The 23,118-nt window shown below is 40.8% G+C and overlaps 1 protein-coding gene across 4 annotated transcripts; it reads right to left on the reverse strand.

The window, feature by feature from the left end:
• Positions 1–1,370: 1,370 nt before the first annotated feature.
• LOC135558855 (cell cycle progression protein 1-like) lies at positions 1,371–17,985 on the reverse strand. Of its 4 annotated transcripts, none has more exons than XM_064993042.1 (11): positions 17,856–17,985; positions 15,478–15,548; positions 13,693–13,807; positions 11,732–11,817; positions 11,424–11,631; positions 11,085–11,180; positions 8,865–9,188; positions 7,525–7,643; positions 4,225–4,350; positions 2,563–3,923; positions 1,371–2,464 (listed from the first exon to the last, which is right to left on the reverse strand). In XM_064993042.1, exons 2-11 carry the CDS (start codon positions 15,535–15,537, stop codon positions 2,275–2,277), a joined length of 2,685 nt encoding a protein of 894 aa, XP_064849114.1. In that variant the 5' UTR covers positions 15,538–15,548; positions 17,856–17,985; the 3' UTR covers positions 1,371–2,274. The 4 variants fall into 4 exon arrangements, with proteins under 4 accessions (XP_064849114.1, XP_064849105.1, XP_064849130.1 ...); XM_064993033.1 differs by having other exon boundaries at positions 15,478–15,570; positions 17,856–17,984; XM_064993058.1 differs by lacking the exon at positions 4,225–4,350 and having other exon boundaries at positions 15,478–15,570.
• Between the last annotated feature and the right edge of the window lie 5,133 nt (positions 17,986–23,118).

Raw genomic sequence — 23,118 nt, forward strand, 5'->3', positions numbered from 1 at the left:
ATGTTCCCTGTTTGGTAAAGCAGCTATCATATTTCTAGCAGACTGAACAAATGTCAAACTGCTGTTGATGATAAAAGTTAGAATGGAAATAAAGTTTAGCTAGCTACATCAACATAAATAAGAATGTGTTCTTAACTGACTTGCCTAGTTAAATAAAGGTTAAATAAATAAATAAAAATGAAATTGAAGTAGGCAACAGGTGATCCAGGAGCATGCAATTGTACTTGCAGTTTCAGAATGCATTTGAATGTCTTTCAAATGACTAGTTGATAATGGATGTAATTACCAATGCACATCTAACACAGGCAGCCTAATCTGACGTGTTTTTGTTTATTCTTCTTCTTCTCAGGTGTATTTGGGGTCCATGTCAGTGTCTTCACTGTGGCATTTCGTCTCATCAACTGCTTCCTGGTCCAGACCAGCTTTGTCCCGGATGAATACTGGCAGTCCCTCGAAAACACACATCTTATGGTTTTTGAATATTCTTGCAACAATTTTCTTGAAAGTTTAAGCAGTACCATTTGTGGACAATAGGCTGTGTATTCTGCTAAATCCTTAATAACTTCACCTATGGCTGGGAGTGGACAGCAGATATAAGGTCCCAGCCCTGTACACAGGTCTGCTTCACCAGCGAGGCACACTGGATGTCATTGTCACCTCCAGACCCTGTGTTACAACAGTGATCCTTCAACCCCTCCACTGCCTGAAGCCCTCTTTCTAATGCCCTATCACTCTACACCTTTCTACAGGTACAGTCCATTTTTGTGGGCTTTTACATGAGTAAGAACTGTGGCATGCTTATAGCTACCGAGGCAGTGCAGTAAATATTCAATATACATTTTTGTTGTCACATCCATTGTCCAATGAAGATGCATTTCTTAGAATGTCCACCAGATCTCACAGGAGACAAGAGCTATGTCGATGAAGCTGAGAGATTCTTCGCTGATCCTCATCATTGGTTGACCTCATTTCCTTATAAGTCAATGCTACCAACACACCTGGTGTTCTTTGATGTTCTGAAGAAGGTTAGATACTCTGCATTTTGTAATTCAAGACTAATGGCTCCTTCACTGTTACAATCACTTTTATTATCTTTTTCTGTCCTCAGGAGATCTCTGCATTCTTGGAGGGGAATAGATTTATGAGAAGTACAGAAATATTCCACAGTCACGTTCCTGAAGGATGAGTTTCAAGAAGCATCCTAGTTTACAAAATGCACTGAACAGAACCATCGGGAAGTTAAATCAAAATGGATCTGCAATGTAAAGGAATAAATTATAATTAAAACTGAATAACAGATTGATCTTTTAAACATTGAAAATAATGCAACACCTAGCCAGACAGTCCACTATGTTAGGGGGGAGAAGCAATCAATATTCACTTTTTTATTTATTGTGAAGCTGCAATTCATTTTCAACAGCACATCTGTAAATGAAAAGGAAATAAAATCAGCCTTAATAAAACAAGCCATAGTTGGAATGTTACTGAACAATTTAACAACAACACGGTTGCACTTTATCTCACCATTTTAAACAAATATGTAACGTAGCAGCAAATGATAGAAATCGACTGTGGAACCAGCTTGCATTTCTCAGTGGTTTTGCTACTTTTAAAGTTTTACTGCACACAACAGTATCATTGTCAGCAATTGTTTAGGCCATCATCTCACAATTATCAATTTGTCACCTTATGACAATTTGGAATTGAAATTAAAGTGTATTTGTCAGTGCATAACTTCTCAATGCCACTGACAAAAATTGTATTTCTTTCCATTGTTGGATCCATCCAATTAATCATTATTCATTCACATTAGGCCTACATTTAGACAATTAAAATGGTAATAGATTATTATTTTTTAAACAAGGCCCAAAAATAAGAAATGTTGTGCAATTTAGTCAGTGATGGCTTTTAAAAAGAACATGAACATGTAACAGCTGGCCTGATGACAATGAACGTGTACTACAGAGTTAGCTACTGTCAGATTTACTAAACATTCCCATGTTTCTTGCTGTAGTTAGTCATATTTATCATTGCAGCAATCATTTTCTTTGTGCGCATGAGATTAGATTGCAGTCAGATACACCACCATTGCTACTAACCTAAGGATTGCTTACACAACACAGGAAGCAAGGGGACATTCGGCAGCATTAAAAGAACATTGTGCAAAATCACAAAAACAGAAGAGAAAAGGCTTTCCATCAAACACATCCTAAATAGCCTTTGCAACTACAATATCAGCCATTATAAAAACAGATTCAATAGGTAAGATTATTCTCAATATTTGGGATCAAAGGGCATAGGACCCAACTCTATTTTTACATCAGCCATGTGTCTGTCTGTGTTCCGTCCTGCTCTGCTCCACTTCCTCTCTCTTTGTGACCGGGGCCGGGCCCTCTGATTGCGCTGCTGGTGCTTGGCTAGTCTTTCTTCTTTAGTATCCATATTTGGCACTTCAAAGGGTCTACTGTGAGTTGGCGAAAAGAAATGTCAGAATATGGTAAAGCACAACATTCACAAGATCCGATTGAAAAAAAAAAACAGTTATGAAAACTATAAACTTACCTTGACCCATAACGTTTTGAGTAGGTATCTCCAAAGAAGTGCCTGTAGACATACTCATCAAGATCTTCAAAGACGTCATCGTTGTGGCCATAGTACTCATCCATGTCCTCCAGGTAGTCTTCCACACCACTAACAAAGTCTGTGAACAGCATCTGATCATGGATGAAGACGCCGTTGTGAAAGAAATTTTTAATAAAGCTCTCCAGCTCAGTCCAGTGGTGGAAGTGGTCAACCTCCTGCTGGAGATAGCTGTGAAGCAGCTGGTTGAACTCATCTGCTCTTATGGGGTCCATGGCTTTGTTGAAGAGGCTCATGGATTCTTGGTAGGCACAGTCGAAAACTCCAGAGCAACCTTTGGGCACTTCTCTTTGTTGTTGCTCAGCCTCTGGGTCCTCCTCAACTTTACCCCCTGACTTCCGGGTGTTACGGTGTGCCTGGAAAGAGTCATCAGTGGATTTACGAGGGTGACGATGCAGGGGCTTGTGGGTTCTGGGCTGCAATGGTTCCTCCTCTGAGTCCTTGTTTCCATGGTCTCTATGATGCTCCTGCTGCTCTGTCTTGGCTTCCTTCCTCTCATGAAACCTCCGATCGTGAGGCCGGTAAGTCTTGTCCATCATACGCGAAGCAGAGTCCTTGAAGTGGCGGAAGGTGGACTTCACAGAATCAGAGAACTTCCTCAGATTCTCCTTCACAGCCTCTTTGGCTTTCGTTATCTGCTCTTTGTGATGGTGCACAAACTCCTTGGTGGAGTTCTTCACTGCATCAAAAGTGTCTTTCACCTTCCCTATCACGCCATCCTTGGACCTCTTGACTTTGGCCCGCTTGTCTCCCTTGGCCCTCTCCTCTTTGGTTTCCACATAGAGCCTCTCCCAAAGGTCAGAGCGCTGCTGCTCAAAGCTCAGCTTCTTCTGCAACTCCATGAGCCGTGACTGCAGCTCCTCTGTCTCCGGGTCGACCTCTCCTCCAGCCCTGGTGTTGCGGCTGCTCAGCTGCTCCCTAAGCTGGTCAGTCACCCTCCGCTCATTATCCAGCTCCCTCCTCAGTGTCTGGGCCTCAGCCATCAGGGCCTCCCTCTGGCTCAGGAAGCTGCGGAGGCGCTGCGTCTCCTCCTCCAGGTGGTCCTTCAGCCTCTGGTTCTCAGAGAGTATGGAGTCGGCCCCGGCCCCAGTCTCCTCCAGTTCTCGGATCTGGGAGCGCAGGTTCCTCAGCTCCTCCTGAAGGGTGGACAGGGACTCCTCCTCACGCTCCAGGGAGCTCTTCAGTAGCTGGTTCTCCACCATCAGGTGACTCTGCTTAGACTCAATCTTAACCCTCTCCTCGCCAGTCTGCTTCAGTTTCACGACCAAGTCTTCTTTCTGGGCCTTGTTTCAAAACAAAAATACATAATTTGTTATGCATCCACAAAGGAGTATTAGCAAAACACTTAACATATGAACAACAAGGGGAACAGTTAGTCCTCAAATTAATAATGAAGATGGTTAACAGTGAAACAATGACAAAATACAATTTCTTCAGTCAGACAAATAAATGACAAATCAATTAATGGTGAATTTTGTTGCAGCATTTGAATCTTTATCTTTAGATATTAGTCCACCTTAAATTTATATGGAAAGACCCACCACTAGTGTTAAATTTTAACCGTAACCTGTACTTGCATGTTACCTGTAGCTGGGCCTGTTTGGATCTGAGATCCTGGTTCTCTTTAGTAAGCTTGTCCATAATCCCTGTGAGGGACAGCATCATGTCACTCTTGTCCTTTAGATCTTCTCTCAGACTCTTAACCACGTCCTAAACGTGTGGAAACAGCATCACCAAAGTGAGCAAATGCATTGCTATAAAACGAGAATACACTTAAGCTTCATCTCACTCTACAGTTAAGTGGAGTGTCAAATGGTTCTCAAGGGGGCAAAAAGCAATCAAAAACAAATCGTAGAGAATCCAATTTGTAGAGAAGTCACGTAACATGAAGAGTTTAAATGGGAAATCACAAATATTGCTGCGAGCAGCAATATGAATGTGGTCACAGGATGAAAAAGGAGAAAATGTCAGTTGGATAACAAAGAAAGTTCCTACATGATAAAGTGCTATCTTCCTTTATGTGCAATCACTGAAAGCATTGAGAAGAAGATTTCAAGAATTTTTATCATTAGCATATGTGCATCTTTTGGTACAGTGTGGCCATATTTGAATGCAGAGAAAAAACAACTATTAAAAGCCTTAAGTCTAAATACAAAATCTGGAGTGAATCTGATGTATGGTTCATGAGGAGAATATGCCTGCAGATGATTTTGAGCATTAGCATTACATGACTGATATCAAAACCAAATTCAGTGTGGTTCATCTTAGGGATGTCCATGATAGCGATGAAAAATGTCAAGTTGCTCGACCACTATGGAGTATATTTACACTGGTTTAAATGGACACATAATCAGATTTTGACCAATCCCTTCGTCTTTCTCAAAGTAATTTAAGACATGTACCATCGGCTTACTTTCCAGATTTGGTGTAATTTGGTCCTATGGTTCATGAGAAGAAGATTTTTTAAGTATTTTAAACCTATTTTAGCATATACGCATCTACTGGTATAGTGTGGCCATTTTTGAATGAGAGACCACATTTGGAGTGAATCTGACTTTTTGTCCATGAGATTTATGACTATTTTAAGCATTAGCTTTAAAGAGTCAAAAGTTAATTGTTAAATTTCCTTATTTTTTGAAGATATCAATGCCAAACTTAACATGGTTCATCATGGTAATGTCTGATGACCCTAAAGTTAAGTTGATAGGCGATTTTGAAGTGGATTTACAAAGGATTTAAATGGACACGTAAAATCTGATTATCAATAACTCAGCCATCTTGAAACCAATCCCTTAGCTTTTCTCAAACTAAGTTAAGAGATGTACTATGAGCCTACATGACGAATTTGGTCTTAAGTTTTCCAAAATGTTCAAGATGGAACTAAATCTATGCTGATGGACTTTATGGGTCCTTGAGGCAAATTTGTTCAGCATAAAGAAAGACACCTACATACAACGTTTCAAGTCTCTAGGTTAAACGGAACGGAGGATATGAGGGTTTAATAAGTGAGGTTGCTTAACTTTTTATGGCTGCAGGGGCAGTATTGAGTAAACGGCCAGCTCCTCAGTCTCAGTTGCTAATATATGCATATTATTATTAGTATTGGATAGAAAACACTAAAGTTTTCAAAACTGTCAAAATATTGTCTGTGAGTATAACAGAACTGATATTACTAGAACTGAGGCGAAACTCTGAGGAAAATCAAAACAGGAAGTGGCTTCTATTTTGAAAACTCCATGTTCCATAGCCTCCCTTTGCTGGATTTAAAGGGATATGAACCAGATTCCTTTTCCTACCGCTTCCTCAAGGTGTCAGTCTTCAGACATAGTTTCAGGCTTTTATTTTGAAAAATGAGCCAGAACTATAACATCGCGACAAGTGGTCACATAAGTTTTGCTCGCGCAACAGAGTTTGGATAGGTATTGCTGTTCCCTCTCCTACCGTGAAAGACATTTGCAGTTGATATATTATAGATTATATATTTTTAAAACAACCTGAGGGTTGATTATAAAAAACGTTTGACATGTTTCTGTGGACATTATGGAAACTATTTGGAATTTTCGTCTGCGTCATCGTGACCGCTCTTTCCTGTGGATTTCTGAACATAACGCGCCAAACAAACATATGCATTTTGGATATAAAAATAACCTTTATGGAACAAAAAGGAACATATGTTGTGTAACTGGGAGTCTCGTGAGTGAAAACATCCGAAGATCAAAGGTAAACGATTAATTTGATTGCTTTTCTGATTTTCACGACCAAGCTACCTGATGCTAAGTGTACGTAATGTTTTGTCGTGTGATCGATAAACTTACACAAAAGCTTGGATTGCTTTCGCTGTAAAGCATAATTTCAAAATCTGACACGACAGGTACATTAACAAAAGGCGAAGCTGTGTTTTCCTATATTGCACTTGTGATTTCATGAATATAAATATTTTTAGTAATATTTATTGAATGTAGCGCTATGCTATTCAGCAGTTGTTGATGACACTTATCCCGTTAGTGGGATTGCAGCCATAACAAGTTAACACTGCCACTTTTAGGCCAATCGGGGCAATTATTTTTGTCTAAGTTAACCATGGCCTCTAATTTCATTGTGCCAAATTAGAAAAAAAAGTTACCAATCAAATCTTAAGTTATTTGACCAGGTCAAGAAAAAAAATCTAAGCATAACAATAGATTTCAGTGTCACTGTGAAGCCCTAAATATAAACCACAAAAACAAGGATAGGCTACACAGTATAATATAGGGGGCTTGCAATGTATTTCAATACAAGGACCTCATTGCCGAAAGAAACATTTTGCTACTGTATGTCATATCAAAAACTATTTTGAGATCAGTGGAAAATGTAACAAAACTAGATAGTGTTTGACCACTTCCTTTGAGGCATAATTTGCTAATTAATTAATTAAAACATCCTTCCGTGTGGTGAGTGGTGAAGATGCATTATTTTGCGAGCAAATTGCTCTCTGGAAGGAGCAATAGTGTGCTTTAGTTGGGGCATAAGCATACTTACCACAGAAGTTAGATTTTCTTGACGAATAATAGTGAAATGAGTGCTCACTGAGCATTGCTGTAAAAGTTGTGGATAGATTAATTTAATATTGAAACGCTTAAAAGTTATTCCTAAAATATGATACTGATAGTTCCAAATGTGACATTCGGACTACTGCCACTTTAATGCCTGAAATCTGCATGTGTTCTGTCAAAAGAATGAGAGAATTCCATAGCTGAAACAAAGTTCACCAAAGAAAAAACAAAAACCCGTTTCTAAGACAGGAAAATAACATGTATTTTGTTTTATTATGCTAATTTATTTGAGAAGGATAGAGGGAGGTGGCTTATGATACCTAAGTATATGCATCAAGAACTCTTTACAGACCTTATTGATGACATTGGGTCCATTATGACACTGAGGCTGCAGATCTCTCAAATTACTAAGGTCGTTCACTCCACAGATCTTCTCCACAATCTTCTGCCTGTCCTGAACCTGTACTGTGCCTGTGTTAGAATGAAATATTAGGCATTCCCTTCATTTTCTGTAAGCATAGGCATGATTCACCAGATGATAATACACAAGAATAGTAACACAGAAGCAGAAAAAGTTGTGGGAAATGTCCACGTCATGTTAGGTGCAATAAAAAGGGTTCACACTCTTGGACAAACAAACATTTCAAGACTTATCCATGCAGCCCAATTAGTTTCCAAGATTCAAAACTATTTGGTGACATTGATCAGCAGTGGCAAAATGAACTCAATAACATAAATTTGTTATTGTGTGTATTGTTGACTTATGACCACGCTCGCTGGCAAATTAGAAAACCCCCGACATTCCATGTGTGGGGTGTAGGTGTTGGAATTCCCTGACCCTTGGGAAATTAGGAACCCATTGTTACCTCACCAAAGCTGATGGCACAATAAAGTAATATACTACCACACATAAAAACAGAATATAAATTGACTTACATTAAATAAGAGTCCCATCATGAGCATCTGGTTTGTAGTCAACTCACAAAATGTGGCACACCTCTGATTATGTTTATCAGTCATACTCAGAATGTCACCTTTCAGCCAGCTCTGAGCTTCCAATAACATTGGAAAACTGATTGCTTATTGACCACAACCCAGATACTGTATTACATTTTTACATTTGAACCATTTAGCAGACACGCTCATCCAGAGTGACTTACAGGAGCAATCCGGGTTAAGTGCCTTGCTCAAGGGCACATCGACCCTCTTAACCACTAGGCTACCTGCCACCCTATGACTAAATTATTTGTTTCTACACATAACAAACATTCTGATGAGGATGGATTCAAGAAGTCAACAGAAGCACTGTAATTCTCTTTTCACTATCTTAATAGGATGTGTATCCTTTCAATATGATCAAATATATATATGTAGGCACTAGACATGCTTTGCATAATCCCACTAAACACACAGGTTTAGTTTGTGCTATTCAAAACTACGATGCGGTGATGACACATAACATTCACATGACGTTATCATGACTTATGCACCTAAGCAAGCTGAGTTAATTACCCTCATACCATCCACTCCATACTGTACCTTCAAATTTTCCTAGAACACAAAACCAACACAAGTTAAAACTGCTAAAACAGCCCTACTCGTGAATTCCTTTTACCAATGATTCCATACTTATAATAAGCAACATTGAAATTCTTCATCACATATTTACCAATACTTTCCCATGATGCTTACCATAGAAGTGACCAATGCCCATGCTGATGGCGATGATGAGGGCTAGTATGATACATTTGTTAAGGGTGCTGCTGACATGGCCTTGAGGTGGGGGTGCAATGCGAGGTTCCTGCTGCACCTCCTCCTGTACCTCCTTCTGCTCCTCCTCTAGAGTCTCCTCTCGGTCAATGTGGCCAGACTCCTGCACCTCCTCTCCAGGCTCAGCCACAGAGCTAGTAGTGCTCTTCCTCACCCTGCGCCTCCGCACTACTGGGGTGACCTGCTCTCCTCCCTCATCCTCACTGCTGCTGGAGTCTACAACCACAGGCTGCTCTGCAGGGAAAACTGCAACATACACAACCCCCACACAAAGAATCATTAGTGCACTGAACCATAATTACAAGGTAGACATGTAGGTTGACAAGCTTGTAAATCATGCTTATGCTGCTAAAATCATTAACAGCACATTGCTGCTTAAAATATATTGTTTTAATTGCCCTCATTGATCTAGTAGCAATATATCATGTCTCCATTCAATTCTAATTAAAGAGACTGCACCTAAAAAGCTACTTCTCATTTTGAAAACAGCCTATGTGGCATCGATATGAGTCAGAAGCAGTTATTCTACTATCAAAATTGACTACAAAGTGTAAATGGGATAATTTTCGTCATAAAGTCAGTCTCATCCCAAAAAATTATTTGCGAGATGGAAAAAAAATGTATGGGTACCATTACAGTTTTCCTTCGGTTGGGTATATTTCAATTCTGCCCACAGTTGGCAGCACCAAGTAATCATCAGTTCAGTGCTCAGCTGCAGGCGACCCCATCGTAATGCCCATGGTCAATTGGTTTGACATGTGACATCCCTATGGGGCTATTTAAGGACCATCAGTAAATTACACAATGTACATGGGACAATATTTTAAAATGTCAATAGCTCCAAATGTACTTAAAAACCTCAAACCTGCAATAAATTGTGGAAATTAAAATATTGAAAGCGTTGAATGAGACAACTAAAAGATGTGAAACATTCAAATACAGTCATTTATTGATGGCCCCTAACTAGCCCTAGAGAGAAGCTATTCAATGTCAAACCAACTTTGCCACCGCAGCACACCAGAGAGTGAAACTAATTGGCTAAATAAGTTGGCTAGCACTAACTAGCCTAGGCGACATCAAGACAAGACCTGGTTAGCCTTTCAAGTTATATTCACTCTGCCAAAACAGTACACAAACACTTGCCACATGTGAACACACACACACACACACACACACACACACGAGACACACACATTAAACCACACCCCCCAAGACAACTCTTATTTGGCTTTGGTCATGGCTGCTGCATTTCTCAATGATCAAGTCGAAAAACTCAACCAAAATCAGGAAGTTAAGCCCCCCTTTAAAGCCTATACATTGTTTGTTTTTTTGTAAAGCAGGGCTCTCCAACCCTGTTCCTGGAGAGCTACAGTCCTGTAGGTTCTCAGTCTAGCACACCTGATTCTAACAATTAGCTGGTTTAAAAACCAGGTGAGTTACAACTGAGATTGGCACAAAAACCTATAGGAGGGTAGCTCTCCAGAAACAGGGTTGGAGACCCCTGTTGTAAAGCTAGGCTTCATGACATTGGTGCACATTCAACTGGGGAAACAAAAAGAATGCTTTAGTCTTCCAGAGGAAATGCCAAACCTATGAAACGGACCCACATTGCTGTGAAAATGTGCTTATGTTTTGCTTAACAATAACCATTGATTGCAAAATCTGAGTAAAGACATCCCTCTGGTAATAGGAGCAACATGTAAATAACATGCCTCAGTATCAAGTTTAATCTAGGTTACATGATCACAGAGGTGACCCCTAGCCTAAAGTTTAAAGAGAAATACAGGAGATTCAGACTAACAACTAATCTGATATACAATTTTCCTGAAATAAAATGTATTATAGGCTGAGCTAATTATACATCAGGTTTATCAGTCAAACCAATGACATTTAGGCAAATCATCACTGGGGCAACTTCCAGTTGTTAAGCCTAAAAAACACACATCATGCAGAAATACCATGCAAGTGTTTCGTTTCACACATTTAGTGGCGGTTGCAACACCCTTCAAAAGAAGCAGAACTTGTTTACATCATCGGACAGAATTTGCCCTGACAACAGCTTATCAGGTTTAGACCTGCTACACTGTGTTGAGCAAGACAAGCAGCACACTATCATATTCACACCAGTCCAGTTTATACCACCTGAGAGAGGACAGCTGCCAGACATCTGCCCTTTCAGTTGGCAGCCCAAGTCCCACAGACTCTGTGGAAGCTTCCAGTGGCCCATCATCAGCCTGGCTTTAGGACAAGGGGAAGGGATAGGAAGGAGTGCTTTGTTGGTTTCTTCTGTTTGTCATCATGCCCTATCTGTTCTCTTATCCACTTAACTTGCTTGATCATCACCAGACCATCAAACCTTGCATGGAAACATCTCTAACTTTGAACTGCGAAGATAAATACAAATGTATCTAAATTCTCCAATTTACCTCATACTGGAATTCATTGAAACATCCCCCTAAAGGGTGTGTTGGTTTGCCCTACCAGTCTCTGCTGCACTGAAGGTGTACTGGCTGCTGGAAGAGGTGCCCAGGTAGAGCTCCTCACTGACTGTTCCCTCTTCCTCCTCCACCGCCTGCTCATCCCAAGGCCCGAGCTCAGTCTCCCTAGTGTCCCCCAGAGTCACAATGTCAGAGTGGTCACTGGAGGAGCACAAAGTCACTTGCTCGTCCCCGGCCACCTCACCTCCAGCCTGCAGATGATATTTCACATGGTTGGCATAGGGAATGGAAACAGCGATGTGGGAATCATACAAATATACAGCTGAAGAATGTTTTGTTTTTATCCCTCACCTCAGAAGCAAACAATATCTCATCTAAGGTTTCTTCTTTTAGAGTGGCATTAAGAGATGACTCACCCCTCTCCTCAGTGAACTCAGCTGAAACACATTTAGAAGACATGTAAAATTTGAAGAAAAGTTGAGTGCACGCCATCTACTGTGAGCACATAACATCTCAATACAGCTATAAATGTGTTTCATTACAGATGGTTAAACCAAATTATGTAGTTTTTCTGATACATGTACAGTGCCTTGCGAAAGTATTCGGCCCCCTTGAACTTTGCGACCTTTTGCCACATTTCAGGCTTCAAACAAAGATATAAAACTGTATTTTTTTTGTGAAGAATCAACAACAAGTGGGACACAATCATGAAGTGGAACAACATTTATTGGATATTTCAAACTTTTTTAACAAATCAAAAACTGAAAAATTGGGCGTGCAAAATTATTCAGCCCCCTTAAGTTAATACTTTGTAGAGCCACCTTTTGCTGCAATTACAGCTATAAGTCGCTTAGGGTATGTCTCTATCAGTTTTGCACATCGAGAGACTGAAAATTTTCCCATTCCTCCTTGCAAAACAGCTCGAGCTCAGTGAGGTTGGATGGAGAGCATTTGTGAACAGCAGTTTTCTGTTCTTTCCACAGATTCTCGATTGGATTCAGGTCTGGACTTTGACTTGGCCATTCTAACACCTGGATATGTTTATTTTTGAACCATTCCATTGTAGATTTTGCTTTATGTTTTGGATCATTGTCTTGTTGGAAGACACATCTTCGTCCCAGTCTCAGGTCTTTTGCAGAATCCATCATGTTTTCTTCCAGAATGTTCCTGTATTTGGCTCCATCCATCTTCCCATCAATTTTAACCATCTTCCCTGTCCATGCTGAAGAAAAGCAGGCCCAAACCATGATGCTGCCACCACCATGTTAGACAGTGGGGATGGTGTGGTCAGGGTGATGCGCTGTGTTGCTTTTACGCCAAACATAACGTTTTGCATTGTTGCCAAAAAGGTCCATTTTGGTTTCATCTGACCAGAGCACCTTCTTCCACATGTTTGGTGTGTCTCCCAGGTGGCTTGTGGCAAACTTTAAACAACATTTTTTATGGATATCTTTAAGAAATGGCTTTCTTCTTGCCACTCTTCCATAAAGGCCAGATTTGTGCAATATACAACTGATTGTTGTCCTATGGACAGAGTCTCCCACCTCAGCTGTAGATCTCTGCACTTCATCCAGAGTGATCATGGGCCTCTTGGCTGCATCTCTGATCAGTCTTCTCCTTGTATGAGCCGAAAGTTTAGAGGGACGGCCAGGTCTTGGTAGATTTGCAGTGGTCCGATACTCCTTCCATTTCAATATTATCGCTTGCACAGTGCTCCTTGGGATGTTTAAAGCTTGGGAAATCTTTTTGTATCCAAATCCGGCTTTAAACTTCTTCACAACAGTATCTCGGACCTGCCTGGTGTGTTCCTTGTTCTTCATGATGCTCTCTGCGCTTTTAACGGACCTCTGAGACTATCACAGTGCAGGTGCATTTATACGGAGACTTGATTACACACAGGTGGATTGTATTTATCATCATTAGTCATTTAGGTCAACATTGGATCATTCAGAGATCCTCACTGAACTTCTGGAGAGAGTTTGCTGCACTGAAAGTAAAGGGGCTGAATAATTTTACACGCCCAATTTTTCAGTTTTTGATTTGTTAAAAAAAGTTTGAAATATCCAATAAATGTCGTTCCACTTCATGATTGTGTCCCACTTGTTGTTGATTCCTCACAAAAAAATAGTTTTATATCTTTATGTTTGAAGCCTGAAATGTGGCAAAAGGTCGCAAAGTTCAAGGGGGCCGAATACTTTCGCAAGGCACTGTATATTACAATGTTGAAACAGTTTAACCCAGTCATCGATAGTTTTTTTTGTAATAGGCCTAGATATTTCATTTTTCATAACAAGGCATATGGTAACTCCTACCAGAGAGAGCGGTGAGTTGGTCCTGCAGCAGCTCTGGCTCCAGCACTACACTCTCTGGGAGATCAGATCCACATTCCAGGCCGTTCTCTGGCCCCAGGGCCTCAATATCTGAACCCTTAGAAACAAACCTATTATATTAGCCTACCACATTTTAGACAACCCTACATGAAGGCATACTATGATCTCCAGTTCACAGCATTAACCCTCAGACTTTCAAATTAATCTAGACAGTCGGCATAATGGCATTGACTGCCATAAAGGCACTCAAGAAGTAACTAGATGACATGCAACTTTGAATTAGTCAGTCACTGTAACAGTTATATACATAGGCCAGTCCCATTAGAGTGCACTGAGGAATTTCAAGGCCTCTGGTTCCTAGTAGAGGTCGACCGATTGTGATTTTTCAATGCCGATATGATTATTGGAGAACCAAAAAAGCCGATACCGATTGAGTCGGACGATTTTTATTTATCTATTTGTAATTATGACAATTACACAATACTGAATTAACACTTATTTTAACTTAACATAATACATCAATAAAATCAATTTAGCCTCAAGTAAATAATGAAACATGTTCAATTTGGTTTAAATAATGCAAAAACAAAGTGTTGGAGAAGAAAGTAAAAGTGCAATATGTGCTATGTAAGAAAGCTAACGTTTCAGTTCCTTGCTCAGAACATATGAAAACTGGTGGTTCCTTTTACCATGAGTCTTCAATATTCCCAGGTAAGAAGTTTTAGGTTGAAGTTATTATAGGAATTATAGGACTATTTCCCTCTATACCATTTGTATTTCATTAACCTTTGACTATTAGATGTTCTTACAGGCACTTTAGTATTGCCAGTGTAAGAGTATAGCTTCCGCCTCTCTCCTCGCTCCTCCCTGGGCTCGAACCAGCAACACAACGACAACAGCCACCATCGAAGCAGCGTTACCCATGCAGAGCAAGGGGAACAACTACTAGAAGGCTCAGAGCGGGTGATGTTTGAAACGCTATTAGCGTGTGCTAACTAGCTAGTCATTTCACTTCGGTTACACCAGCCTCATCTCAGGAGTTGATAGGCTTGAGGTCATAAACAGCACAATGCTTGACGCACAATGAAGAGATGCTGGCAAAACGCACGAAAGTGCTGTTTGAATTTATGTTTACGCACCTGCTTCTGCCTACCACTGCTCAGTCAGATACTTTGATACTTGTATGCTCAGTCAGATTATATGCAACGCAAGACACGCTAGATAATATCTAGTCATATCATCAAACATGTGTAGTTAACTAGTGATTATGATTGATTGTTTTTTATAAGATAAATATAATGCTAGCTAGCAACTTACCTTGGCTTACTGCATTCGTGTAACAGGCAGTCTCCTTGCGGAGTGCAACGAGAGAGAGGCAGGTTGTTATTGCGTTGGACGAGTTAACTGTAAGGTTGCAAGATTGGATCCCCCGAGCTGACATGGAGAAAATCTGTCATTCTGCCCCTGAACGAGGCAGTTAACCCACCGTTCCTAGGCCGCCATTGAAAATAAGAATGTGTTCTTAACTGACTTGCCTAGTTAAATAAAAAGGTATAATTATTTGTATTTTTTTTTTAAATAGGCAAATCGGCGCCCAAAAATACCGATTTCTGATTGTTATGAAAACTTGAAATCGGCCATTCCGATTAATCGATCGACCTCTAGTTCCTAGTACTGGACTATTGGTCCTAAAAGGGTTAGCTGAGGTGCTCAGGCTGATGGGGAATCAAGTAAGGACCCAGGTAGAGTCAGAAAGACTTGACTTACTTCATTACTTATGATAGTCCACCCACAGGAGGACTCTGTGTCACTTGAGCTCTCTGACATGGCTCCGCCAGCTGGTAAAAACAATGGAGCACACTGTAAAAAAATGCATTAGGAATGTTTATTTTTTGCACAAGAGGAACATTTGAATACTCAAATGCAAAATGTATCATTCTGCATAAAACCACAGTTCACTGATATGACATTGAGATAAGACAGTTCACAACAACAGTACACAGACAGCATAATGCATGCCTCATTGACAGGGGAATGTCTTGCTCTCAAAAACCATTAATCTCCATATGGAGGGTTTTCAGCCATTACATTCGCTCACATTTGGATCCATGTCAACTACAATTTTGACATTGTGTTTTAACATTTAGAAATGTCAATCATCACTTTCAAAATGGTTTTCTAAACATATGCCCCTTATCTTTCATGTCAGCGAGAAAATTTTTCAAATAAAAAAGATACACTTACTGTAGCAGTTGTGCACAGATTCATACACTGTATGTGCCTCCAGTTGATGAAGTACACTTCCTCACTAGTTAGCTTACACCAAAGATTATGGATATACTGACAATACATGCGTCTCCCTAACAATGGGAGCCGTTGTCCACAAAGCGGCAAGACGGGCTGTCTAGCTTCTATCTATCTGTTCTTTGGGTTGGTGGATACATCTCATTATTATAATACTTTTTTGAATATTCGCTGAGGGTTGTTGACTTCAACCACCTGTATTCAATGGAGAGAGATGCTATGCTACTAGCCTCATGCCATGACTATGCATAGCCATCTCGAGACAACTCGGATAAGTGTTTTTTCTCAAAGTTGCCAGTGTTGTGTCGAAAATATCCCCCTGCCAGAATCCCCCCTTATAATTTCCTTAATTTTGTGGCTAGAGTCAAATACTTTCTGTGACACACAGAGTCAAATACTTTCTATAGAACAAACTTCAAGACAGGATAGGCAACCGAAATGAATCATTAATGTATGTGTGTTATATTAAACAGAGGAGTCAAATGTTGGCAAGCAATAAACATTTCAGAACAACTATGGCTGAATTATTATCCTTACACTTTCAAAAATACTAGTCGAATAGGCCATGGGAGATACAACACCGGGTTATCCACGTGTCCTACTTATATCAGTACACTCTTAACAACTTATGCTTATATTCGAGAAAATAAGACAGTTTATTTGTTGACCAAATTCGACAGTCATTATAAAAACTCTTTGCTTGGTGAAAAAACACCACCTAAAGGAGCGAGACTGATTTTCTGCCGAGTTGGACATCTCTCTTCCTCTCTGCTAACACACACAGGTGTTCTGAACACATTAGACAGCAGGTGGCGAATTATGTCTTCCGTAAACAAGCGCTCGAACGTGGAGATATGGCTGTGTGGGAACACTAACCCTATAAAAGGTGTGTAGTAATTTACTTTTTGTTTAAAATAAATAATGTTTCACTGATATGAAATATAAGTTACTTATATTTCCAATACAGTACCGCAAGCGATGCGTGTTCATGTTTAGAGTAAGCGTCCGGGCACTAAACACAACTCCCCCGGTCAGAAGATACTATCGTCAATAGGCGCTAAAGTTGTTTGCGTCTATGAATGGTAGGGGATGTCATGTGACCCCCTTTGCTGGTGAATTATCGCACCAATGCCCCACTTTTGGGGATATCGAAAGCTGTTTATGTTTCTCTGTATAGGCATAATATTTTTGCAGCAGAACATGATAGAGTTTATACAGCTTTCAGAGTACCCAGTAGTGGTTGTGTAGAATGTGGATTGTCGGGGGCAAATGTCAACCCCACCACAACAACATTTTGGAATACTGTTACTTTACCACCTAAATGGTTTACTGGTGAAGGAAAACGAAGCCAAGTGAGTATTGTTGATATTATTTCAACAAACCGATTTTGGTGTACACGGTTCAATGCATGGGGGGCCTTCGTAGCTGCACTGTGCAGGATTGCGATGCCGCCAGCTAGCTAGCCAACTACAGTTAGCACACGAGTCCAATCCGCAATCGATTATTCAACAAATGGATGTCTGAAATATAAATATATAAATAAATATATAACGTTACATGTGTAGCTATGTAACGTTATTATATGCACAATCCTTACAATTATCATAAGAAATGACACAATCAGGTGAAAATGCGAACTGAGGGGTGTTCTCTGCAAACAGCTGCTAGATAGACTGAAATTTAAACAGCTTCTTGCTAGCTACCTAACAGTAATAGCTAGCCACTCGCACAGTTAGCTACTAGTACGCGTTAGTTTCTAACTTATCCTACTCTGTAACGACAAGTAGTATGACTTACAAACCACTCTAACCTGACAAAACAACAGACAGTAATATCATTACCCAGTAAGTTTCCAACGTAGAAAGTACGTATTTCTGCAAACGATTCTTGATATTGCAGTCACAATTGCGCTCTCACAGCTTCATCGATTTCAATTCAACAACAACACAATCAGCGTCTCGTCAGCAACACTAAAAATAGTACTTCCGGATCACAGAATTTCTAAATAAAAGTATCCCATGTAATTGTAGAAACGTGTCAATAACCTGTATTTATTCATGTTACATGAAAAATAACTCTTTAAAAATTAACAATGAAGGGGGCAGGCAGCAGGGTAAGGTCAAGGTGGAGAGAAGGGGGCGGGCAGCAGGGTAAGGTCAAGGAGGAGAGAAGGGGGCGGGCTGCAGGGTAAGGTCAAGGAGGAGAGAAGGGGGCAGGCAGCAGGGTAAGGTCAGGGGGAGAAGGGGGAGAAGGGGGCAAGCAGCAGGGTAAGGTCAGGGGGAGAAGGGGGAGGGGGCAAGCAGCAGGGTAAGGTCAGGGGGAGAAGGGGGCAAGCAGCAGGGTAAGGTCAGGGGGAGAAGGGGGCAAGCAGCAGGGTAAGGTCAGGGGGAGAAGGGGGCAAGCAGCAGGGTATGGTCAGGTGGAGAACGGGGCAAGCAGCAGGGTAAGGTCAGGGGACAGGCAGCAGGGCATGCTCAGACACTCAGAGAGGACACAAAGACCTCTGGATTATTCTGCTATTTCAATTAATTATGTTATGCAGCACAATGAAAAGAGTGATAATGCATTTTTGAAGGAAGTTGCCAAAAATCTGCAATGGCCAACTGCTACAAAAAACACAAAGGATTAGTGTCGGGCTGCTTAAATTGAAGGATGAGAATTTTGATATAGGCTTATGTGCTTGTGTTATGCAGCAAAAGGAAGGTATAGGCAGGGATAGAAAAGTGGTGGACACTGGTGTTAATCAGGTGCTTGAATGAATTGAGTCACAGGAAGGAGTAGTAAAGGGTGGACCTAGTGCTATAGTAGGAGTTGAATGTACTGATAGTGACGCTGTTCTCTGTAGTGATAAAGTTAACTATGGAGTTGACCGTACTGATAAAAGCATAGATCAGAATAATTTGACACTACGGATTATAAATGCTGTTAAACCCCCAAATTTGACACATAAATTGTATCGGGTCGTCGTGATGTTGGGGAGCACCAGAAAGTTTAGACCTGCCACAGAAAGGGGAAAAAAATAAAAAATAAATGTTTAGATTATCATGCTAGTTCAATGGCAGTACATGCCGTCATGCAGCATAATGACACTTTTGAGTTCTAATTTTGGGATGAAGTTGACAAAACTTTACAATGGCCATCTGGAACAACCATTGTCATTAATTGTAGTATCAAATTCTTAGAAATATGTGAAACAAGAATAGAAGTACAATTCAAAGTCTTGTTAATGAGATTGAGGAAGAGGTTGAGTTGACCAACCCTTTGAGCCTGTCACCCATATGTAATGACATATGAGATAAGCGTGACGGCACAAACTTAAGTCAGTGCAACACAGTCAGACAGTACACTAATTGATTAAAAAAAAACACCAAACAAACACAAGAGTGGGGAGAAGAAATGCAGTGAAACATAAATATGGTGAGGAATGGGACACACATTAAAAGAAAGCCAAAACACTTGTTGCTGTAAATACCCAAATAACAGTAAATGAGCAATGCTAGCATGTGATATCTGTGGAATTGGTATCAATTTGATCGTCAAAAGGATGTAGAATTTCCTACTTTTCTATACAACTCAGAATCATGTCGAGTTCATGTACAGCCATTGCAAAATGGATGTAGTCTTAAAGTGGACTGTGACACATTTATACATTATATTGCTAGTGACAACAAGGTGAAATTAAACAAAATGGTACAAACAGAGAATGTAAATTAGGCTCAGGTTCAAAACCAATTGCCTGTGGAGAGTTTAAATGATGGAATGTCAACTGCTCAGAGAAGACCCTCAGACTGCCAACTTGATATGCAAAATGTACACACTTTTGAGGATAAAGAACCTGCTTCTGAGTTTCATCCTGATGTAGCCAATAATTCACATGACGAAGTGTCAGTGGTGCTGCTCAATCAAATCTCAGAAAGTTGTGGTACAAGTTGTCATACAGGTTTATTAGATGAGGAAATCATAAGCTCTATGACAACTGATACAGATGAGAAGCATGTAACTGGAGAGGTAGGTTGATGTATAAATAAGCAGGGATACACTGAAATGTGTTTTGTCAGATGAGAAACTTTGGATGGTTTTGGCATACCACTCTAAATAATGGTGTGTTTCCATTGACTCGTGATGAATGGAAGAGGGTCCATTTGGAGAGGAATGGTAGGTACGGTATTTGGTTAGTAGAGAACCTACTGAGTCTTTTGCACCTCACCTTAGCTGAGACAGTAAATGTTTTCCTCTACAGTGGTACAGTCCAATATGTATTCCATATACAGATAACTGCATTGCTGGCGATGTTCTGTTGCATGGGTAAATAGTCCAATTGAATTACCAAATCATTTGTATTTATTAGCAAAAGATAAGACAACTGCTGGGTACAACACATAGCGTTATGGTTTCACAGAACTAAACTAAGCAAAAAAAGAAACGTCCTCTCACTGTCAACTGCATTCATTTTCAGCAAACTTAACATGTGTAAATATTTGTATGAACATTACAAGATTCAACAACTGAGACATAAACTGAACAAGTTTTACAGACATGTGACTAACAGAAATAGAATAATGTGTCCCTGAACAAAGGGGGGGGGTCAAAATTAAAAGTAACAGTCAGTATCTGGTGTGGCCACCAGCTGCTTTAAGTACTGCAGTGCATCTCCTCCACATGGACTGCACCAGATTTGCCAGGTCTTGCTGTGAGATGTTACCCCACTCTTCCACCAAGGCAAATGCAAGTTCCCGGACATTTCTGGGGGGAATGGCCCTAGCCCTCACCCTCTGATCCAACAGGTCTCAGATGTGCTCAATGGGATTGAGATCCGGGCTCTTCGTTGGCCATGGCAGAACACTGACATTCCTGTCTTGCAGGAAATTACGCACAGAATGAGCAGTATGGCTGGTGGCATTGTCATGCTGGAGGGTCATGTCAGGATGAGCCTGCAGGAAGGGTACCACATGAGGGAGGAGGATGTCTTCCTTGTAACGCACAGCACGGAGATTGCCTGCAATGACAACAAGCTCAGTCCGATAATGCTGTAACACAGCGCCCCAGATCATGTCGGACCCTTCACCTCCAAATTGATCCTGCTCCAGAGTACAGGCCTCAGTGTAACGCTCATTCCTTGGACAATAAACGTGTATCTGACTATCCCCCCCTGGTGAGACAAAACCGCGACTCGTCAGTAAAGAGCACTTTTTGACAGTCCTGTCTGGTCCAGCGACAGTGGGTTTGTGCCCATAGGCGACGTTGTTGCCGGTGATGTCTGGTGAGGACCTGCCTTACAACAGGCCTACAAGCCCTCAGTCCAGCCTCTCTCAGCCTATTGCGGACAGTCTGAGCACTGATGGAGGGATTGTGCGTTCCTGGTGTAACTTGGGCAGTTGTTGTTTCAATCCTGTACCTGTCCCGCAGGTGGGATGTTCGGATGTGCTGATCCTGTGCAGGAGTTGTTACACGTGGTCTGCCACTGCGAGGACGATCAGCTGTCCGTCCTGTCTCCCTGTAGCGCTGTCTTAGGCGTCTCGCAGTACGGACGTTGCAATTTATTGTCCTAGCTACATCTGCAGTCCTCATGCCTCCTTGCAGCACGTTCAAGCAGATGAGCAGGGACTCTGGGCATCTTTCTTTTGGTGTTTTCCAGAGTCAGTAGAAAGGCCTCTTTAGTGTCCTACATTTTCAAAACTGTGACCTTAATTGCCTACCGCCTGTAAGCTGTTAGTGTCTTAATGACCATTCCACAGGTGCATGTTCTTAAAATGTTTATGGTTCATTGAACAAGCATGGGAAACAGTGTTTAAACCCTTTACAATGAAGATCTGTGAAGTTATTTGGGGATTTTTATTAACTTTGAAAGACAGGGTCCTGAAAAGGGGAAACTTTTTTTTGCTGAGTTCAGGATAAGCCACGAGGCTTTAAGCCACTAAAGGGTGCTACTAAGACAAGACACATGAGGCTATAAGCCACAAGGCCATATAATCGTCCAGGAATACAATTTAAACAAACTGGAAATAAATTGAAACCGTGATAGGATCTGTAAGAACCAAGAAAAAGCATAGAACCAGTCCTATACAATTTACATATTAAAACATATTTTTTACATTTTATATAGAGTAGTAGTTCTCTTTAGTTCAGATTTTCCCTGATGTAGTTATGATAACAATTTTGACATGATACACTATAGCTATGCAAAGCTGGGAAAAAAAATCATACAGATAGCGTTTACCTCAGACTTTTGTTTTGAAGGAATAACTTGAAAACTGGAAGTCTTAATGCTGCCACCGGGACGCGAATGTTGCTGTCATGACGCTAATAACAACAGACCTTTGCGAAGCTGAAGAACGTGTAACGTAATGAGGGGTAAGTTTAGTTTTAATTATGAGTTTGCGTGTAGTGAGCACGTCGTTTGCCAAAGTTGGAAACTACAGCTCCCAGTATACTATGGTCTCTGGATCACGTGATTGATCAACTGAGAAATACATGGATAGATGTAAACCAACATACTAAACTCATGGTTTTAGTCTACTGCAATGATTATATGTCAGTGGGTTGTCTTTATTCAATACGCCCAACTTTATGTAAGGTTTGTATAATAATACACACAAGGCTTAGAATGAAGAGATATGAAGCAAGGAGGATGATCCTTCCGATCTAGTACATCTACATCAACTGTCGCGTCAAAACCGTCGCAAAGGAGGGTAGCTACGGTAACCAACATCCTGAATCCACGACAGAGGTCTGTCCTCACCAACCAACTATCAAGGTAAGTCTTACTTTAGGAGTTTACAAAGTTTGTCTGAACCTTGTAGCGTTTCATATAACAAGGTTTCCCAAACTCTGTTCTGGGGCCCCCTGGGTCTTTTGGTTTTTGCCCTAGCACTACACAGCTGATTCAAACAACCAACTCCTCATCAAGTTTTGATTATTTGAATCAGCTTTGTGCTAGAACAATAACGTGCATCCAGGGTGAAGGGCCCAGAACCGAGTTTAGGAAACAGTCATAAGGCATGTTGATATTCAGAGAGGAAGACGCAAAGAGATAGCTAGGCCCAACTCGGCTAAAAGTCTGTCGCCCACCAGGCAAGGATATTTTGTATAATGAGTGTCGAGTTT

The sequence above is a fragment of the Oncorhynchus masou genome, chromosome 2 (assembly GCF_036934945.1).
Source record: "Oncorhynchus masou masou isolate Uvic2021 chromosome 2, UVic_Omas_1.1, whole genome shotgun sequence".
NCBI classification, from domain to species: Eukaryota; Metazoa; Chordata; class Actinopteri; order Salmoniformes; family Salmonidae; genus Oncorhynchus; species Oncorhynchus masou.